Source organism: Vanessa cardui, chromosome 2 (assembly GCF_905220365.1).
Source record: "Vanessa cardui chromosome 2, ilVanCard2.1, whole genome shotgun sequence".
In the NCBI taxonomy this organism is placed as follows: Eukaryota; Metazoa; Arthropoda; class Insecta; order Lepidoptera; family Nymphalidae; genus Vanessa; species Vanessa cardui.
The window spans coordinates 15502954-15523570 of NC_061124.1; the positions used below are offsets into that span (position 1 = coordinate 15502954).

Below are 20617 nucleotides of genomic sequence, written 5' to 3' on the forward strand. Positions count from 1 at the left end.
CATCTAGGTACCGACCCCCTCATCAGATAATCTCCAGACGAACAGTAGTACTCAGTATTGTTGTGTTCTGGTTTGAAGAGTCAGTAAGCCACCGTCACTGGCATAAGGGCTATAGCAGTCTTAATTATAGCAATATAAGCAATGGTTAATATTTCTTCTAACTCCGGAGGCGTGGAGTAGGAGTGTGGTCGTCCTGTTCTTCAAAAAGGGAGACAAAACCCTGCTGAAGAACTATCGTCCCATATCCCTACTGAGCCACGTCTATAAGCTGTTTTCAAGAGTCTTGTGCGAAGATTCGACGAATTCCAACCCCCGGAGCAGGCCGGGTTTCGGACCGGATACGGCACCATAGACCACATCCATACAGTGCGGCAGATTATACAGAAGTCCCATGAGTATAATCGGCCCCTGTGTCTTGCATTCGTGGACTATGAGAAGGCCTTTGACTCGGTCGAAATCTGGGCTGTTCTGGAGTCCCTGCAGCGTCGCCAAGTTGATTGGCGATACATCCAAGTGATGAGATGTCTCTACGAAGCTGCCACCATGTCCGTCCGAGTACAGAATCAGCAAACAAATCCCATATCATTGCATCGAGGAATGAGACAAGGGGACGTTATTTCCCCCAAATTGTTCACTAATGCAATGGAGGATATGTTCAAGACGCTGAACTGGAAAAGACGTGGCATTAACATCAATGGCGAATACATCTCTCACTTGAGATTCGCAGACGACATCGTCATCGTGGCAGAAACGCTGCAGGACCTACAACAAATGCTGAACGAGCTGGCTGATTCTTCTATACGTATCGGCCTACGGATGAACTTGGATAAAACCAAGGTCATGTTCAATGAACATGTTCTACCGGAACCGACTACGATACACGGTACCGTCCTCGAAGTTGTTCAAAAATATGTCTACCTCGGGCAGACTCTGCGATTAGGTAGAAACAACCTTGAGGACGAGGTGAATAGAAGAATTCAGCTGGGTTGGGCAGCGTTTGGGAAGTTACGTCGAATCCTAACATCGTCGATCCCACAGTGCCTTAAGACGAAAGTCTTCAATCAGTGCGTCCTACCCGTCATGACATACGGAGCCGAAACGTGGACACTCACGACAAGGCTGGTCCACCAGCTTAAAGTCGCTCAGCGTGCTATGGAAAGGGCTATGCTCGGCATTTCTTTGAGGGATCGCATCAGAAATGAGGTGATCCGTCAAAGAACCAAAGTCATCGACATAGCCCACCGGATTAGTAAGCTGAAGTGGCAGTGGGCTGGTCATATTTGTCGTAGAACCGACAACCGTTGGGGAAAACGTGTTCTAGAGTGGAGACCGCGTCTCGGCAAACGTAGTGTAGGACGTCCTCAGGCACGGTGGAGTGACGATATACGCAAGGCGGCAGGCAGGAGCTGGATGCGAGTAGCCGGAGAAAGACCACAGTGGCGTGCACTGGGAGAGGCCTATGTCCAGCAGTGGACAAAAATAGGCTGTTGATGATGATGATGATTAATATTTCTTGCAGCAACATTTACCATAAGGTGTCCCATATGCTCGATCAAGTATATCACAAAAAATGTTTCATGACTTCATCTATTTCCAAAAAATATATTGTGTATGATGTCCACATATAAATTTAGCCCTTTCATGTTGGACCATTTCAAATTGTATTTACGGTATAAAATGATCAATTGCCACAAAACAATCACTTAAAGTTACAGTTAAGACGAACTAAAGTCAATAGCGACAAATCCGTGTTCCTATCACCATAAACGTCAAGTAAATCCGGTAAACAATCGCGTTCCATTCACTTGGTCACAATAGTAGCATTAGTATACAACCAGGACTAAGTCTAACGAAGCCGAGATGATGCGCTGGATACTATATAAATAATATTCAGATTTTGCCTACTAATAATTGTTGACAAATTTTAGTTTCTTTTCGTACTTAAAATAATTTGCATCAATCGCATGGTAAAGGCCCAAAAAGGCCCAGTGGTTAGAGCGCGTTCGTCTTAACCGATGATTGCGGGTTCAAACCCAGGCAAACACCACTGAATTTTCATGCGTTTCAATAATTCATTTCATGCTCGGTGGCAATGGAAAACATCACTTGGTGGAATAAGCTCCAAATCTTGTCCTCAAAGAGAGTAAAAGCATTAGCCCAGCAGTGGGAAATTGACAGACTGTTGTTGTTGAAAATAGAGTAATCCACTCCTGTCCTTGCATGGATAAAATTATCCTGGGAGGTAAAATTAAAAATCTATAACTGCCATTAAATCTTAGTTCTTGTATAGCAGAACATAAAAAGTCATGAAAAAGAAGTCTACTAAGAACAATACATTATTGAAAACAAAGGCATATCCATTAAGTAATGATACTTTCATTTGATTACTCATCGGGGCGCGATTCGAAGAGATGAAAATTAAGGTTGTTAAATTTCGATCAATCGAGTGTTCAATTTACTATGTTAAATTGTTTTGCAAGTCGAGTGCGTTCAACCTATCAGCGAGGATAATTATTCTCAATTTGAGTGAAAGCGTTTTTGACAACAGATCCCCAAGATTTTTATAATCGATCTTTGAATTAGACTAATGGTAGTCATGATAAATTTTGTTCATTTTCCACATACACTAAAGTCAATTGTAGGTCATTACATTGTCTTTTTTATTTTTTAATAGCTATGCGACGACTTCACGCGCGTATGAATTTATCAAAAGAAGTGCTGTAGCTTAAATTACTCTTATCACAAATCTATGTGCCAGTGAAAATCCTATCAAAATCAGTTCAAATGTTCCAGAGATTAGCCGGAATAAATAGACAAAGAGACGGACAAAAATTGAAAAAAAAAATCGTATCTCTAACTCTCGTATGAAAATGCATTCAGTAAATAATGGTTATTTGAATATAAAAAATAGAGATTCCAATTTTATTACACGTATAGATTTAGAAACATGAAGTGCAAATGAACTATGATATAATGTTTTGTATCTAAAACTGATAGTTTTTGTGGATTCTCCGATTGTTATCGCAGAATATCTCGGTTGACAAGCCGTTCGCGTCCGAGCTCCGTTATTAAATTGTCTCACGAAGTTTTCTCATCTCGTTCCCTTGTGTCGTCGATGTTTTCAGTTATCTCAGTTCGTTCAACGAGGAATCCTTTTGATTTTGTACTCACTTCTCCTTTTTTTTAGCTTCAAAGAGAATTATTTTTTCGAAGTTGTACAAGAATTTTTACCTTCGTTTATATGGAATATTTCTTTACAATAATCTTTGATAACGAGTGAAATGTATTAGTCTTTTTATTGACATTTATGTTTTCTATGGTTTATGCTACTTTATATAAATACTAGCAGTCGCCCGCGGCTTCGATCAGGTTTTAGGTTGTCATGTGTTTGGTAAAAAATGTAGCCTATGTCCTTTCTTGGAGCTCAAGTTTGCATACTAAATTTCATCAAATGCGATTCAGCGGTTTGGTCGTGAAAGAGCGATAGGTCGACAGACAGACAGAGCTACTTTGACATTTATTATATAAATATAAATTTAAAATCGATGACATGTTTTCAATGGACCATTTCGTAGCTCGTTCTCTATTACAAACGAAAACCCTTGTTTATTTGAAAGTGACATCTTAAGAGTTGTGATGTGCTATCTTGTCACGTATTCTAAGAAGTGTGTTCAAATCTTCAGACTCGTCTCGCGACAACTTGACCTTGTTTTTTTTTCTTAGATACCGGAGACATGCTTATTAATCCGGAACCAGGGTATGAATGGCAGGTGGCACGTGCTGCTCTCGGCAGAGGAGCGACTGCTGTAAATATTATCAATGCGGTTCTGATGCGCAAAAGTGCGATAGCACAACTAACAAAGTAAGTTAATATTTGTAATGAAACATCTATTGATTTTGTAATTTTGATCTAAGCATAATTCATTGATGTTGTCGCTAAGATTTTTGAAGTGGACAACATTATGAAAAAATTAAATCGTTGAAGTGAAGATTAAAATTTTAGTCTAAGAACATTGCTATAACTGACCTTACATACAAAGCGTAACTAAGCAATAAAGAAATACGTAATTTATTAATTTCAAGTGTGATACATACAGCTACTATCAATTGATAAAATCAAATAAGTTTAGCTTACATTTTTACATCCGATAAGATCTAAAGTTTCTTTGATTCTATCTTATAACGGTGTGCCTTTGATCGTTCCAATAGCATTGAAGAAGAAAAAATCGGTATATATTTAAAGATAAGAAACCTAATATTTATTTTCATTTCAGATACGATCTGATGTTGGGTGTAACAAAAGCTGAAGCGTATTTCGCTTTCAGTGGAGATGATGTTCAATATGGAATAGAAGCAGATCGAAGATCTAAGATCCTTAAATCATTTGTACGAAACACGTACAGTTATCACCTTTCGGAAATTTTGGCTACAATTATTAACGAGTATACGGACTGGGAAAGACCTGTTCAGCACCCTATTAATATAAGGTAAATAATATTGAAACTTTTATTCTATACTTTTTAAATTGGAAAAAAGTTGTGATTTAATATTGTAAATGGTGACTGGTAAAGGCTAGATTCTGCTGCATTTTTTAATTACTTAGATATTCTATTTTTCTTATATTTTAAAAATAAATCATATCCAACATTCTGTCGAAATGATGGTAAAATTGTTTATACTTTTAAACCTGATTTTATTAAGAATGCTAATAATTAAGCCTTGGAATAAATAATTTATTAAATTACTACAAAATCCATCGTAATATGCTACAATATCAAAATTAATTAATAGTAAACCAACCATGAAAAAAGAACAAATAAATTTAACCCTTCAATTTGTATCAGGGACGAAACACTCGAGGCTTTGAGTGACGCACAAGTGGTAGCTCCCACGGTTGTGACAGCGGACACTCATTCAGCTCTAAGAAGAAACTCTTATCTATATGTGTTTGACTATCAGACTAAATACGGAGACTATCCTCAGGTAAGACTCTCAATAGTAAATGGAAAGTATAGTAAGTATTTCGTAGTAATTTTGGGACCAAGTAAGCCATAAGATAGTGTTCAAATTCCAAAAAATCACATCTAGTTTTATTATAGTACTAGTAATGGGCCGCGGTTTTGCTTTCGTTTTAGGGTTTTTATATGTTAGTTAGAAAAATAGCTATGTCCTTTTTTGGAGTTCAAGTTTGCTTCATACCAAATTTCATCAAATTCGGTTCCGCGGTTTGGTCGTGAAAGAGCAAGTAATAATATTCATACAGATTTTATTGAACACTTTAGAAGTAAGAGGATGACTCCGAATCCCATGATAATGAAACTATATCGCCTGAGTAAACAGTGGCAAATTAAACAGACATAGCAACATTACCAAAACGAACAATGCAATTTTATACCCAAAAAGTTTTATGAGCGCTTCATAACATAGAAACAGTAAACAGATTATCCAGTTAGAATACCAAAATGCAATTTGGAACTTACCCAAACTAAAATATGTTCATGTAATGAATTTTATATTTGTTTTACACAATTGATCAACGTGGACCGAAAACGTATAGAAATGTTCAGATAGCCTCGTGTATCATAAGCACGAAAATAAGCAGACCAGATTTACTTCTATTGGATGAAGTTCTACACTCATTAAGTGCATTAGGAATTGTATACAAAAATGAAATCTTGCCAAATTCGATACTCCATTTACGATATAAGTCCAAACTGACATATATAAGATGCCTTTTCGAAATTTGCGACATAACTTGGCCCGTTAACGTTATTTTCTTACCGGGTTTGCCAAAAAGCATAATCGTCTGAATTCCTTTCTTATTTATTCATAGCATAACTAGCGTGATAAAACTTTGGTTATTGGTTGCCAGAAAATATTGAATGATAAAAGATGTCTTGTTTTAAAATTTATTTCTATTTGTTTGTTAGCACATAACTTTTTAAACGATATCTTGTATAAGTTACTGTTCGAATTTTTGAATTGATTTTCTTTTAATGTCATTTTGCAGAGTTATTGTATCGACAACATGTTTATATAATGAAAATAGCATCAAATTTAAATAATTTTTAATAGAAAATATGATTGGAACAGTAAAGATTCTCATTTATATTCTGTATTGTAATTTTTATAGGTCTTTTTTATAGAGGAAATCTATTTATTATTCAGATTAAGCGTTTACTGTGCCAGGCTATTTACCATTCTAAGAAATTATGCGATCTTAAATGCCTATGTAGATTATGATTTTTGCTAATTTTTGCTAAATATTACTAATATCTGAATAAATATTTGACCACTTACTTAACTCCATAAAAACGTATTAAAAGTCTATGGAAACAAAATTATAGATCATCATCATCGTCATTCTCCTGCTCTTATCTAAATTTTATTTGCGATCGGTGCAGTATATCTTCTCTTTCCATACATCTCTGTCAGACGTCTTCTCACAAGTAACATTACTTCTAACCATATCGTCTTTCACACAATCCATGCATCGTTTCTTGGCTTGTCCTCTACCTCTATATCCATCCACATCCATGCTCAAGGACTTCCTGACAATATGTTCCTCGTTCCCATACCATGATGCCACATAACTTCTGGGCTATCGGTGTAACTTTCAAACTTCCTCGTATGTACTCATTCCTTATTAGCAGCATGGAAAACCAAAACAAAATTACAGATACAATTTGAAAATAGAATTAATTTAAAAAATATAAATACTTTTGCTAAAGCAAGTATAATAAATTGACCTGATTCTTATCTGGCAACCATTGGAATATTAATCATCAAAATCTTATTTCACGCCAAAGTTCCACGATCAAACACTTCGATTACGCTACAAGTAGCAATTAAATTTTGGTAATTTTAAACGAAACACTTATTAATCAATCCATTAGAATCTTCGCGATAAAATACTTTATCGGCGAATATTAATATTAAGACGAAATTAGAACACGTTTCAATGTGGTCCAATTGAAAAAAGTGATATTGAAATGACTTTGCGCTACTACTTTTTATTTGTATACATAAAGTTCACTCGTAATTTAAATCAAATAATAAATCTAGAGAATCGATATTGTCTGGGTTATGTAAAACTTCGGTCTTCGTAAGCGGTTAGTTTGTTAGCGGGAGCTATTAATATACCGGAATATCTCAAGTTACTCACTCCACTGGCTGTTGTTACTAACGAGATACTGAGCCAATGAGGTGGTCAGGCTACCTATCTAAATTACCGGCTCGTTTGTATTTACGTGCTCCGTGTACTAGTTTTTGAATTGATTTTTATTGTGTTGGCCTACATTGACAACGTTTTCGGCTTAGTTGAATTTTATGGACTCAGATTTAGTATTTGATAGCAATATATTTCACGTTTATGCTTCTCAAAATATGTTTTTAAATATAGTTTATTTGCTTTAGCTTGTTATAATTTTAGTACCCGTTGGTGCGTTTACATCGATTTTAACGAGGTTTTTGTTTAAATAATTATCAAGAAATTGTTCCACAGTTATTTTTGGTGTGAAATTAATTGGTAGTTTTAAATTAAACAGTTTGATGACATGTTATGGTCAGGAGATTTATATCGAAAAACTTTTCGATCTTTGGTTTTTCATTTGTCGGCTTTATGCTACTGCAAATTGATATCTCTTTATTTCTTTATGTATAACAAAACTTCACAATTACAGTGATAGTTTATAATGTATAATATGATGAAGTTAATGTTATTTTTACAGCTAATGTAAGATTTTGTACACCTTTCAAAATATTTTTAATTTTAAGTATCTCAAATCAGATCAAAAAATGGTTGAGTTGAGTGCTTATATGAAATATGAATGTACTGGGTACAGATTATCTACCGTCAGTAATACTTCACTATTAAAATGTTGTTTACTCATGCTACCTCAAATCGGTCGACACATTAGCCACGAAACATAAATCTCAAATGCACCATAAATTGTGTACTTTAGATAACCTACACTGTCAATACATCTTCCAATGTGTCTTTGAATAGGGAAAGACATAAAAATAACCTCTTTGATCGGAAATGTGTAAAGTTTTAAAATAAATCATCGCTCCCGTATTTCATTTGAACGGTATATGAAAATGTTACTTCATATTTTAATATTGCCTTTGAAAATCGTAACGTAGCTGAAAGTCAAATATTGAACCTTGTAAATTCTCGTTTTATATTTAATATATATTTTTTCATAATTTCAATGCTTCTTTACTAACATTATAAATGTGAAAGTTTGTATTCGTACTTATTACGCTAGCACGCTTGAACAGTTTTACAGATTCTAATAAAATTTGCCATAAAATTCGATATGAGGTGGAATAAACATGAAAATATTTTTTTACTCAAATTTATTTTACAACTGGAGATAGTTAATTTGCATAAAACGCTACGCAACGGTTATTTTGAATAAAATGAATGCCTATTACATAATATTTCAATAAACAAAAAATATTATAATTTTTAAAACGACACATTGTTCTCAAGTAAAAAATATAATTTTCGCATTATACGATTTCGCAGTTGTAATTTTTGGAAATAATATAATTTTGCGAAATAACTCGTTATTCCACGAAATTGTCCTCTGACATGGGAAGTTTTGGTTAATTTGGTTTCAGTACATTATCATTATTGCAAATTTTTTGTGTGATTTTCAGATTCTACCAGTTATTTCTTATATTTCAATAAATCATTTTTTATTAAAAAGAATCGGGTAAAATTTTTCATCTAACAATACTTTATATTCAATAAATATTTTCGCTTACAGCGTCAAGGCTGTATTCATGGTGAAGAGCTTCCATACATATTTGGAGCACCTCTAGTCGGCGGACTGGCACATTTCCCTCGAAACTACACAAAGTCTGAAGTGGCGCTGTCGGAATCAGTCATGCTATATTGGGGAAATTTCGCGAAGACTGGGTGAGCTATTGTGTTAAAAATTACAAACGAACCTTTTAAAATGTTTCATTCTTTTATATTGTGCAACTAGTTGTGCCCGCGACTTTGTACGCCTTTGAATATCACCAAAAAAAATATCATAGTAGCCTAAGTTACTCCCTATTATATCAGTTATCTGCCATCGGTTCAGCCGTTTCAGATATTAGTCAGAACAAACAAACAGACAGACAAACACACAAAAATTGTAAAAAAATGTTATTTTGGAATATTTACATTGTATAATTACATATCCAGTGAGTAAAAGAGGGTTATTTTATTATTACAAACAGACACTCCAATTAAATTATATGTATAGTGAATCGGTTCGAATAAATAATGACTTTTAATATTGATAACAGAAATCCAAATGAAGCACAAGAAAGTGATCCTATTAGAGCAGGCAGACAGGAACGGGTAAGAATGAAGAATATTGAATGGACTGCATATGAAGCCGTGCACAAAAAGTACTTAAATATTGACATTAAGTCGAAGCTAAAGAATCATTATCGGGCTCATAGGTGAGTAATTTACAAATATATCAATTACATATCAATTGCTTTTGTGAAAAGATGAAACAAAAAACGTAATTAATGAAACTCTTCCATCCATCTACTAAATAGGTGATTGTGTTGCCCACAGATTATCGTTCTGGTTAAACTTAGTACCCGATCTCCACCGACCTGGTGGAGAAGATGTTCCTCAGTCACACCATCAATTAGAAAATGAAGAATCTTCATTGCAACCTACGTTAAAAACATTTACACCACCTTTCAAGAAAGTTACAGAAATGGTGTTAACTGATTCTGGAGTAGCTACTAAAGTTCCATTACTGACTGTTATTAATGTTACATCGCCATTAAACTTTAATATTGTAGGGTTAAGTGCCGTTACTCAAAGTACTATTGGAATATCTGAAGTTCATAAAACTGATGGATCAACAACATCTCCCCCTGAAGACGGTTTTGCAGCATATTCGACTGCATTGAGTGTAACTATAGCCATTGGATGTTCATTACTCATACTTAACGTTCTCATATTCGCTGGGGTGTATTACCAGCGGGATAAGACGAGAATGAATGGTCAGGATGGACACGCCAATGGCTCGCATTTAAAAAAACGTGTAGAGAACGGCCAGATGCCGAACAATATTTGTGGTGATCTGGAAGGGGCTCTGACTTTCCAAACGAGTTTAAAAAACGACCCTGCTACCATTTTAAGTCATCATCATACACACTCGCACCATCAGCTACCTCCTCCAGAGTTTGCCGATCTCCCTAGTAATAATGTCGCAGGTATGGCAACTCTACCTCGAGCCCCTCCACCCCCTAAGATAGGAAAAAGTAACATAAATACACTAGCCAGTGGCCAATTGCAAGAAAATCAGCCACTGTTATCAGCTCATCAAATGCAAATAATGAATACTAGTACTCTGACGAAGAAGAATACTCAGCTGAACGCGAAATCGAATGTAACAATGGAGGAGTTGAGGGTGTGACGCCAGCGTGCCTGACTGCAACGCGCCGGCAGTTGCAGTGATGTGGTCCACCACGACGAGATCGTGTGACTCCCGCCGGACCTTCTCAAGTGCGTTACAGATTATATATGACTTTAAACGCGCTTGCATTTAGAAGGCGTTAATAGTGACAAATTAAAAAGACTTGAAAGTATTAGTGAGAGTGACGTTACTAACAATCTATTTAAAGTAATATTATTACCATATCCATAAAAGTTGATAGTGAATCTAAATCTGATTGAAGTGTTTAACGATGTACCGGACGTTATTGATGTATTCGATGTAAATGTTTGTATATAAATAGAATATAGACTGTAAGTTTGTGTACATAATATTATATAATAATGAGGCTCAGCCGCATATCCATCCTAATTATGAAGATTTACTAAATTGAAAACCCTTTCTGCCGCTGAAATCGATAAAAAACATTTTAAGTTTTGTTAATTCTTGAAGTTTATTTAATATATAGAAGAAACGTTTGATAAATAACAAATCCAATTAAAATGTAGTCATAATGTTAATATAATTGAAATATTGTATGGAAATTGGAAATACGTAGTAACTAATGAATTAATTATGTGTGAAACACCAAAATTTCAACCAACTGACGCTATAGAAGTAAGCAATAATAATTATAATAATTTATTTCGATTTTTCACTTAATTTTAAATAACGAAAAGCTAGAAACTAATGTACAGAAGTTGTACCGCTACTAAACAGTGGTACCTATTACGGTTTACATTTATTCTTTAAACATTTTATGTGATCTTATAAAGATTTCAACAAAAGAGATTTTATTTGAATTTTCGCATTAATTTCTTCTAATTTTTTACATAGATGGACCAATAGTTTTTGTAAATATGTAAATAAAGTTAGCTAACGGTATAACAGGTTGTAATGATGCATTAATCCTTGTTCGATTTACAATGACATTGTCGTTGACTGATTAAATAGAAACTCTCAGTGTTATAATGAATATCTTAAATTATTGAACTACCTTCACTTTGAATATTTTATTAGAAACCTGCAATTTTTTAGATTAATAACTCTGTGAAAATATTTATCTATAATTTTGCATTTATTGATCCACTTCGAATCTGTTTATAGCTATATAATTTTCGTATCAGTTTGATGCGATTTTTCTTTAACATTCAAATTTAAATCGTCTGCAACAATTTACTTCTCTATTTTTTTTATAGAAGGATGATATTGTTTCCGCCTCGGTTAGTTGTTATGTTTAGTTTTTCATTCGTTTTTCATGTCAGGTTATTGTGTTTCACATGAACTGTTGGACAGATTCAATTTTTTGCTATTTCGGTTTTTACCATTAAATGATCATCTGTATTCCAAGGATATTATTTTATAAACAATAATTTGTTCTTGATTAAACACCGGTTTTTTAATGTATATTTAAATTTGCGTTGAGTTTTCAATAAAGTGTTTTGTCTAGCATCAATATTGTGTTTATAAATATGAATTAAATATTGAGTCTGTTAAGATACAAGAATTAATAAACTAATGCAGACTAAAAACTTTTAATAAAATCGATTAAAAAGTAAATATGTTTTATTCGTGTGCTATAAACCTTTGTCTAGAAGTACTTTGAACATTATAACTATCGACTGACAGTGACGTCACTGAAAATCAGATGAGTGCGAACTGGCAAATATTTAAAGTGATACATACATATAATTTGTGATAAAGTGATCGTCACGGGCCATGAACATTGCTGCTGCAAGAAATATTAAGTATTTCTTACATAGCCAAAGCACCCCGATCGTTCTTTATTCTGTTCTCGGAACATGACCGGTAGATGTATAATATGGTGCCGGTTATAGTGATACTGACTCATTAACTTTTCAAACCAGAACAGAGTAATACTAAGTATTGCTCTGTTCTAATATCGTTGGCGTTATAATATCTAATATTTGTACTTAATAGTAACATTATCACTATCATCACTATTATTATCATATCTACGAAAGTATTTCTATGTTATAATATAAAATCCAGATGAAATTTGTAATTTATATAACATTTTACTTACATACGAGTATATGAATAGTGATATAAATCATTAATTAATTTAAAACCTAAAGGTTATGGATACACATATATTTGCAATATAGGTATTCCGTATTCACTATGTCAAACGCTAAGAAAAAATATACGTGATGGGATTAAAAATTTCATTTTTGAATCCGTGCGTTTTTACTATGAAATAATAATTGTGGTTTGTTTGAATCTCATCTCATCTCTTAAAGTTATATTTCTACATCGAGCAAACCTCCCAACTTAAATAAGTAAACAGACCGAATCTTCATCTAAATTAACTCTATTTTTGGAACGAAGTTCTTTTGCGCGGATTACAGTAGGGTGACTGTCAAAAATTTTCACGACAGGAATAAGCCTTATCTCTTTATTTATCACTTTGTCTCTTTCTGTTAATTATGGTTTTATTTAATACTATTTCTTAAATAATACTTTATTAAAGAAAGGCTAAGAAAATTACCCCATTTATAGAAATCTACGTAATAGGAAACCCTTAGATACTCTGGTAATTGGATTAAAAATACTATGTCTCTTGTACATGTAATTACACTCACTCTCCTCCAGGCTCACCTATCCTCCAGGCAAACAAGTAGACATAATGATGTCAAGTCATTTTAAAAGGAAAACACACGTATTTGTAGAACCATCTTGCACACAGCCTTGTGAACCAGTTATTCAAGAATTTTCCTCTGCCATTAGTGCTGAAATTCAAAGAGAAATTCCAACCGAGCGCTTTACGACTCCTGCAGTACCAATTAAAGTGTTACATTAAGCACTCGTTTAAATTTCCATTTCTTTGCCTCGCACTTATTACGGAACAGAACGAATTTAATTCTTACAGGTTAACAATATCCGTACTCATCGAAATAGTTAAGAGCCCTTCTGTATTGTTTCTTTGTTTATTCTCTGAACAAGAAGCGACTTAACATATGTTATGTATGTGATCTTGGATATGACGTCATGGCCTTTGTAAGTTTATGATTGATCAGACGTTGTTGATAACAATTTCCAAAAGCAGATAATAATGTTCATGAGAGATTACAATTTTTTATGATATTTTGTGCGTTGTTTCCCTATTTATTTCTACATCATAATATTGCATCATTTTTATCATTGAACATTTTTTTTGCTTATACAATCTCCATAAAAATTATAAAAAATGTGCAAAAAGTCAATGTTTGTTATACTTGTCAATTAATCATTAACTAATGATTCAAAGCTTATCACAGCCACAGACAATGAAAAATGGTGTTCCTTGGATGAGGAGTTCCTTACGTTTACCCCTAAGGGCACCGTACAAAATACTTAATATTTTGTACCTATACTCGTAATACATGAATCAAAAATTCTATTCACCATCCATATATAATGATTCTATTAATTTATTTATTTTATTTGGTTTTTCAACAATGTGTACACTGATTATAATAATATAATATAACAAAAGAAAATTATATTCTAAGTGTCACAATTACTTAAAGAAAAACACAGCATACACTAAAAGTAAACAATCAACATCTTTTCCATGTAGCTATTTATAGTTTAAAAACATTTTTGGTCTTAAAATTGTGTATTCCTTAATGTGCGGAAATAATAAAGATTTATTATTATGATTATTATTCATTTGAAGGTAAAAGTAATTTTCACTTTCGGTGTATTTCGTGTGCCCTTAACCTGTGGAATACATTATTTCAAAATAAAATGAGAATGATTATATAACTATTATATAATATTTAGCTTTCTCTTCGACGAAGATGACGACTAATTACAATTAAAAAAGTAGAGTAAAGTAACAGCCTGTAAAATTCCCACTGCTGGGATAAGGCCTCCTATTCCATTAAAGTTAGGGCTTGGAACACATTCCACCGCGCTATTCCGATGCGGATTGGTGGAATACACATGTGGCAGAACTTCTATGCAAATAGACACATTCAGGTTTCCTCACAATGTTTTCCTTCACCGCCGAGCACGAGATGAATTATAATCACAAATTAAGCACATACGAGTATATGTAGTGGTGCTTGCGTGGGCTGGTCCCGAAATCATCAGTTAAGATGCACGCGTTCTAACCAATGGCCATCTCAGCTCTTTTTAATTAAAAAATACAATTAGAGTTTTACAAAATTGTATCAAATTTAAACCATGTTTGTAAATGAAATGTAGATTCTACCAATAAGAACCGGAATTCAGTGTCTTAAATAGTATTTAAGAAAGCATATTAGAAATCTCTTACAATAATTTGCAAGTTTTGACAACTGTGGTCCCATAAGTATAAACATTTCGCAGCTCCAAATGTCTCATTACAGAATTACAATTATCTTTGTTAGCAGCCTGTAACTTATACCACACAACAAAGAGGCTCGCTAACAGAAAATTACATCGTTAGAATTAATGTTTCAACATTTGTTTACAGCGCGCGAAACTCGTGAACTTTCATCAATTTAGATAATAACTGATTATAGTTTTGCGGTTCTGACTTATTGCTCTCAAGTTTCCTTGAAACATTTTTAGAAGATTGTGTAACTTTCGCAATTATTTTTACGATTGCCTTTTTGATATCGTTAAGTAATAGCCTGTTGATGTCGTTGTCGTACTCGGACTCTTAAGGGAATAGCAAGGAATTATAAGAATTCCAATGCAAGGTAAGTTAAATTATAAACACAAATTTGATACAAGAAAGTTCATTGTCCTTAAGTGCGATATTTCGACAAAGTTGCTTCTGTGTCTGGAGCCTAGCGTCTATCGACTACACGAGTTTCTTCATCATTTATTGTACTTTATTGTGCCCTTTATTTATTTTATTGATATATTTGATACCAACGACCCACCCCGGCTTCGCACAGGTTCAATACTGATAATAAATATACATACTACAGAATTTGTTTATATACGACATCACATTAGTAACTCTCAAAAATTACTATATTGTACATGTATTATATACAAAAACCTTCCTCTTGAACCACTCTATCTTTTAGAAATCCGTTGCGTAATTTGAAATATCTACGCGTACATAGGGGTAGACAGTGGCAAGCGACTTTGTTTTATACTATGTAATGATTTAAAATCGAGAATGGCTATATTCTATCTAATAGGTTAAATGTTATATATTTTAAAAAAGATTTTTATGTCGACGTCGACGAAACGTAATTCGTCGATTCGGGCATTTTTGAAGGCAGCGCTGCCAAAACTATAATAGATTTTTAGAACTCCAAAACGGTTTTTATAAAACTTTGGCAACAACGTTTATTTATCTGAATTAGATAAGTCAAAGTAACTTTTTCCATGTTCTATAACTAGACTATCATTGTCTAGTATAAATTCATTTAGTATATTGTATTAAATATATTTTTATCGAGATAAAAGCTTATTAACTTTGAGCATATTTGGTAATTTTAAATTTAGGTTTACAATTTTCATTATTAATATTTTGTGAACAGGGCACAGATAATTTCGACTAAGTCACGTGCGACGAAGAAGATCCGAAGGATACCGATCGGTACGATCGCTGCCTTTATTATGATGTTTATTAACATATTTATTCTTAATTTTCTTCACTAATATAGTGCACTGAACTAACCGTCTAAACCAGTAGGTCTAAAAATGTAATATATATAATTTTATAGATATTTCAAATTGAACGTAAGATGAGCACTAGAAAAGGTTTTTTCAAAATTCGTCTTCTGGCGTCCTTCAATAGACAAAAGGCCCTTTATGATGTTAGAAAAATGGAAATCTGTTGACAGTGTCTTCTGATGGAATATTTGAATTCACTGTTTACAATATTTTTATGGGATTCCGTAATTATACCCCTGTCAAGTCATAAGGGTTATGTTTGTTTGTGATATTAGTAATTTTATGATTAATACATATAAACAGACTAATATAGAGGAATTAAATTATATCTATTTACATAATATATATACAAAATTGATTGACTATACTGATTGATTTATATTGGAAAATATTTTAAAAATTTCTTTAAGTTGCCTAAACGTGTTTATTTAAAATCAATATTGCACAACTATTATGTATGCTTACAAGTTGAAGTCTTATATTTTTTAGACAACCTTTAAACGCACAAAAAATAACTTATAGTTTGTTAGACGTAAGGTACCTCGTGCCACGGAAGGCATATATGCCCTTTCCGTCTTGCGGAGCTATCACACATAAAATCGATAAAGCGTAAAAACGTGATTCTCGTTCTAAAGTCACGCTATAGGCGTATCTAACTCCTAACACGAGTTAAATAACCCATAGAAACGACAGAAAACCATTACTCTCGCAACATAAAACATTCCTCGGAAAATCAATTGTGACACTAATCTGCCTGACATTGACGAGGGTACTTAAGGACTAGCACACGTGCGTTACTGTCTTGAAGTCACTATAAATATCTGACCTTGAAATTTCAAGTAATTAATAAAATACGAAATTGTTTATCAAGTTCTGGAGACGGAATACGAAATCGTATCGTTACGAGAATTTAAACATCGAACTTTTTGAAGAATATGAATTTCAAATTTGAATTTAGATACTGTTCTTAAAATTTAAATATTTTTATTTTTAAAGTCTATATAATTGGCCGTATCATATTGTTAATTTTTTATATATTTCTAAATCTCAGAAAGGACTAGATAGTATTTTGTTCGAAAAAACATTATAGGGCACAATTATGTTCCAAATGACACGCCTTACGTGTGGTCATCATTGGGCAAAAAATTTAACGCGAATTCGGTTGCGATTCTTTTTTTCATATTATAAGGGGCAAACGAGTAGGAGGCTCACCTGATGGAAAGTGACTACCACCGCTCATGGACATTCGCATCACCAGGAGGCTTGCAGGTGCGCTGCCGGATTTTAAGGAAAGAGTACGCTCTTTTCTTTAAGGTTTCCAAGTCGTATCGGTTCCGAAACCCGCGGGCGAAAGATGGTTTCACAGAGTGGTTGTGCGATGAAAAAATACATTAACATATCTACATTTCAGTGTGACATCATATTAAAAAAAGTTAGATATTAAAAATTTACACATACACGACATTATTCATTAGAATGTCAATAACACACAACGTGTTTAAGTTTTAGAGTTGAGACATGAAAATGGTAAAGAATCTGTCACTGTATGTTCCTTTGTTGAATAAGGCTCTTGGTCTCTTGGTATTGAACAACGCAAGCGCTATACGTGCGTACTGACTGAATTAATATAATCAACATGTCGGACGACAATAGTGATCGTATAGATGTATAGACTATCCGTGTGTTTCTGTAACATTTATATGATGAAAAAGAATGAAGTAAAACTACTACTAACTGTTTCACTTAGCCTCGCTCACCATTTGAATCGGTTGTTGTTCTACGCGGTTCGGTCACAACTAAGATACAAAAAGCGGCGCTGCAGGATTTACTTTCCCATAGGCCGCTTGATCACTACATGTATGATTTTTAGATTGTCCCACTTTTGACCCTCAGCTGCCTCATTTAGTCTAATGGGTATTCCTTTTAGCCTTTTCAAATATTTAGCAGTATATTATGAGGCTTATATAACATTTTATGTGTTGTGTGGTAAAAAAGAAATTAACCTATCTAATTTATAATACTTTTATACGTCTATAAATCATAAGACAACCTGGATGCTTATCTCTATCAAACTTTTCAATGTAACAGTTAATATAAAATATTTTCAAGTGTATGTGCATAAATTATTTCTTTTTTCGCGACTAAAAAGTCGCACGAATTTTCTGGACACTTATCGTTTGTGATATTCCTTTTGATAACAGTATCTGGGTTAATTTTGTATATGCGACATATTTGTGATATAACATTAATCCGTAATAAAGGAACTCGTTTTTACCACGGGGCAATCGTTTTGTACCGCTAGTTTAATAAAGACAGCCGACTATTATTTATCTTACTGTATTAGAAAACAATTTCGCTTTTCAGGTCATTGATCTTTTTAATAAAATTAAATAGATTTATCTTTTACTGTTTATCTATATCAGTTATCACGCCTGATCATAAAGTCTTGCGTTGAAAAAAGTTTTTAAGCCTTTTGTGCAAGCCCTTGCGTGCAAGTTCTTTCCCTACACCACATTTTATATATATTTATAATAGCATATATTTTTGTGTTCCATATTTGAATATGAGGACGTTAGTTTAAAACAGGCAAGGGTCATAACGCTGTTCTCAAAGATATTTGCGAATTGGTGAGGAATATAATAAATATTTCTTATGGTGCTAATTTAAATGGTAATTACCTTGTGGCCACATTACATTTTCTGATATTTCGTAATCCCTGATCTACATTATATTGTACTAGTTGTCGCTCGTGGATTTGCTCGCGTTTTAGAGCTTAGATGACAGGCAAAAATAGCCTATGTCTTTCCTTAAAGTTCAAGTTTGCTTAATAACAAATTTCATGAAGTTCGGTTCAATGGTTTGGTAGTGAAAGAGCGACAGTCAATTATATTAACATTTTTTAAACTAATGCGAAGGCGTCTAACTACTTCCACCACGCTACTCCAAAGTGAGTGAATACACATTACATATGTGATATACAAAACATAGATATAATTTACACTTGCAGGATTTCTCGCTAAAGGGTTTCTTCACCACAGACCCTCCGACGTTGATGAATTATAAATACAAATCAAGTATATGGAAATTCATTGATGCTTGCTTGGGTTAAAACCCGCAAGCTGCGATTAAAATGCACGTGCTTTTACTAATGGACCATCTCGGCTTCATTTATTATTCACTGTATTAATGTTCGATCCTACTCTAAAATCCTACCTACGGCTAAATATACACAAGAATATAATTACAGATTTCATTTAAAAATTGACTTATTGAATAATATTTTATAATACGTATATTTTATTTTTTGTTTCACTGATCGCATCAGAAATAAGGTGATCCCTCAAAGAACTAAAGTCATCGACAAGGCCCACCGGATTAGTAAGCTGAAGTGGCAGCGGGCTGGTCATATTTGTCGTAGAACCAACAACCGTTGGGGAAAACGTGTTCTAGAGTGGAGACCGCGTTTCGGCAAACGTAAAGTTCTACACAGACAATAATATAATAAACAATACACAATATGGGTTTCAGTCTCAAAAAAGTACATCACAACTTTTGTCAAAATTCACCAATACTATCAACAAATATTTAAATGACAAAAAACATGTACTAATTGTTTTTATCGATTATTGTAGGGCGTTTGATACATTACGACATGATAGACTGATAGAAAAATTAGATAACTGTGGAATAAGAGGACCCCTAAAAAATTGGTGCGAAAACTACTTAAAAAATCCATCGTATCAAGTCAAAATTGGTAGCGAATACAGTGACAAAATTCAAGTTTCAGAAGGCACGGCGCAGGGCTCAGTACTAGGACCGCTACACTACATTTCGTATGTAAACGACGTAAACAGTTTGGTTAAAAACTGTGATATTTTCCAGTATGCTGATGACACATGTCTTATAGCAGCGGACACTGACATACGTACAGCACTCACAAAGTTACAAACAGATTTCACCTTACTAACAAAATGGTCTCATGACGCAGGCCTTGTACTAAACGTTAGTAAAACTAAACTAATGTATATCAGCTCCAGCCAAAACAGAAGCACTGTATCTCCAAAACTAATTGCTCATAGCCATACATGTTTGCATTTAAACAAACTAAAGACGTCATGTAGTTGTAATTCAGTCGACTTAGTTAATAAATATAAATATCTTGGTCTTATAATTGATGATCGCTTTAAGTGGACAGAACACATAAACAACTTTTGTGATAAACTACGTACAATGTTGGCAAAATTTTCGATTATAAAAAACAAAATTCCGATCAAAATAAGATTACTATTATATAAATCACTTGTGGAGTCGACTATAGCATATCTATATATAGTCTTAGTAGCTACGGAAGAACGTGTAAATCACACCTAGACGCAATTTACCACCTTCAAGTGCGACTATTAAAAACCTTAGTACCGTACAAAATTAAAAGTAGGTGCAAAAGCAATTATGACCAACTATTCTCCTATTGTGGAGTCATGCCAATACATGATAAAATTAAACATACATTGCTAATACAAAATTACTTT

The 20617-nt window shown here is 33.5% G+C and overlaps 1 protein-coding gene across 1 annotated transcript in view; it reads left to right on the top strand.

Annotated features, from left to right (window-relative positions):
- Nucleotides 1–11970, top strand: part of LOC124542328 (neuroligin-4, Y-linked) — a 145610-nt gene extending 133640 nt beyond the window's left edge. Inside the window, exons 7-12 of the mRNA XM_047120300.1 lie at nt 3724–3862; nt 4275–4487; nt 4845–4983; nt 8778–8929; nt 9307–9465; nt 9587–11970. Of these exons, the coding sequence (XP_046976256.1) occupies nt 3724–3862; nt 4275–4487; nt 4845–4983; nt 8778–8929; nt 9307–9465; nt 9587–10442 (1658 nt within the window). The 3' untranslated portion in view covers nt 10443–11970. The remainder of the gene's footprint in view (nt 1–3723; nt 3863–4274; nt 4488–4844; nt 4984–8777; nt 8930–9306; nt 9466–9586) is intronic.
- Nucleotides 11971–20617: the final 8647 nt, after the last annotated feature.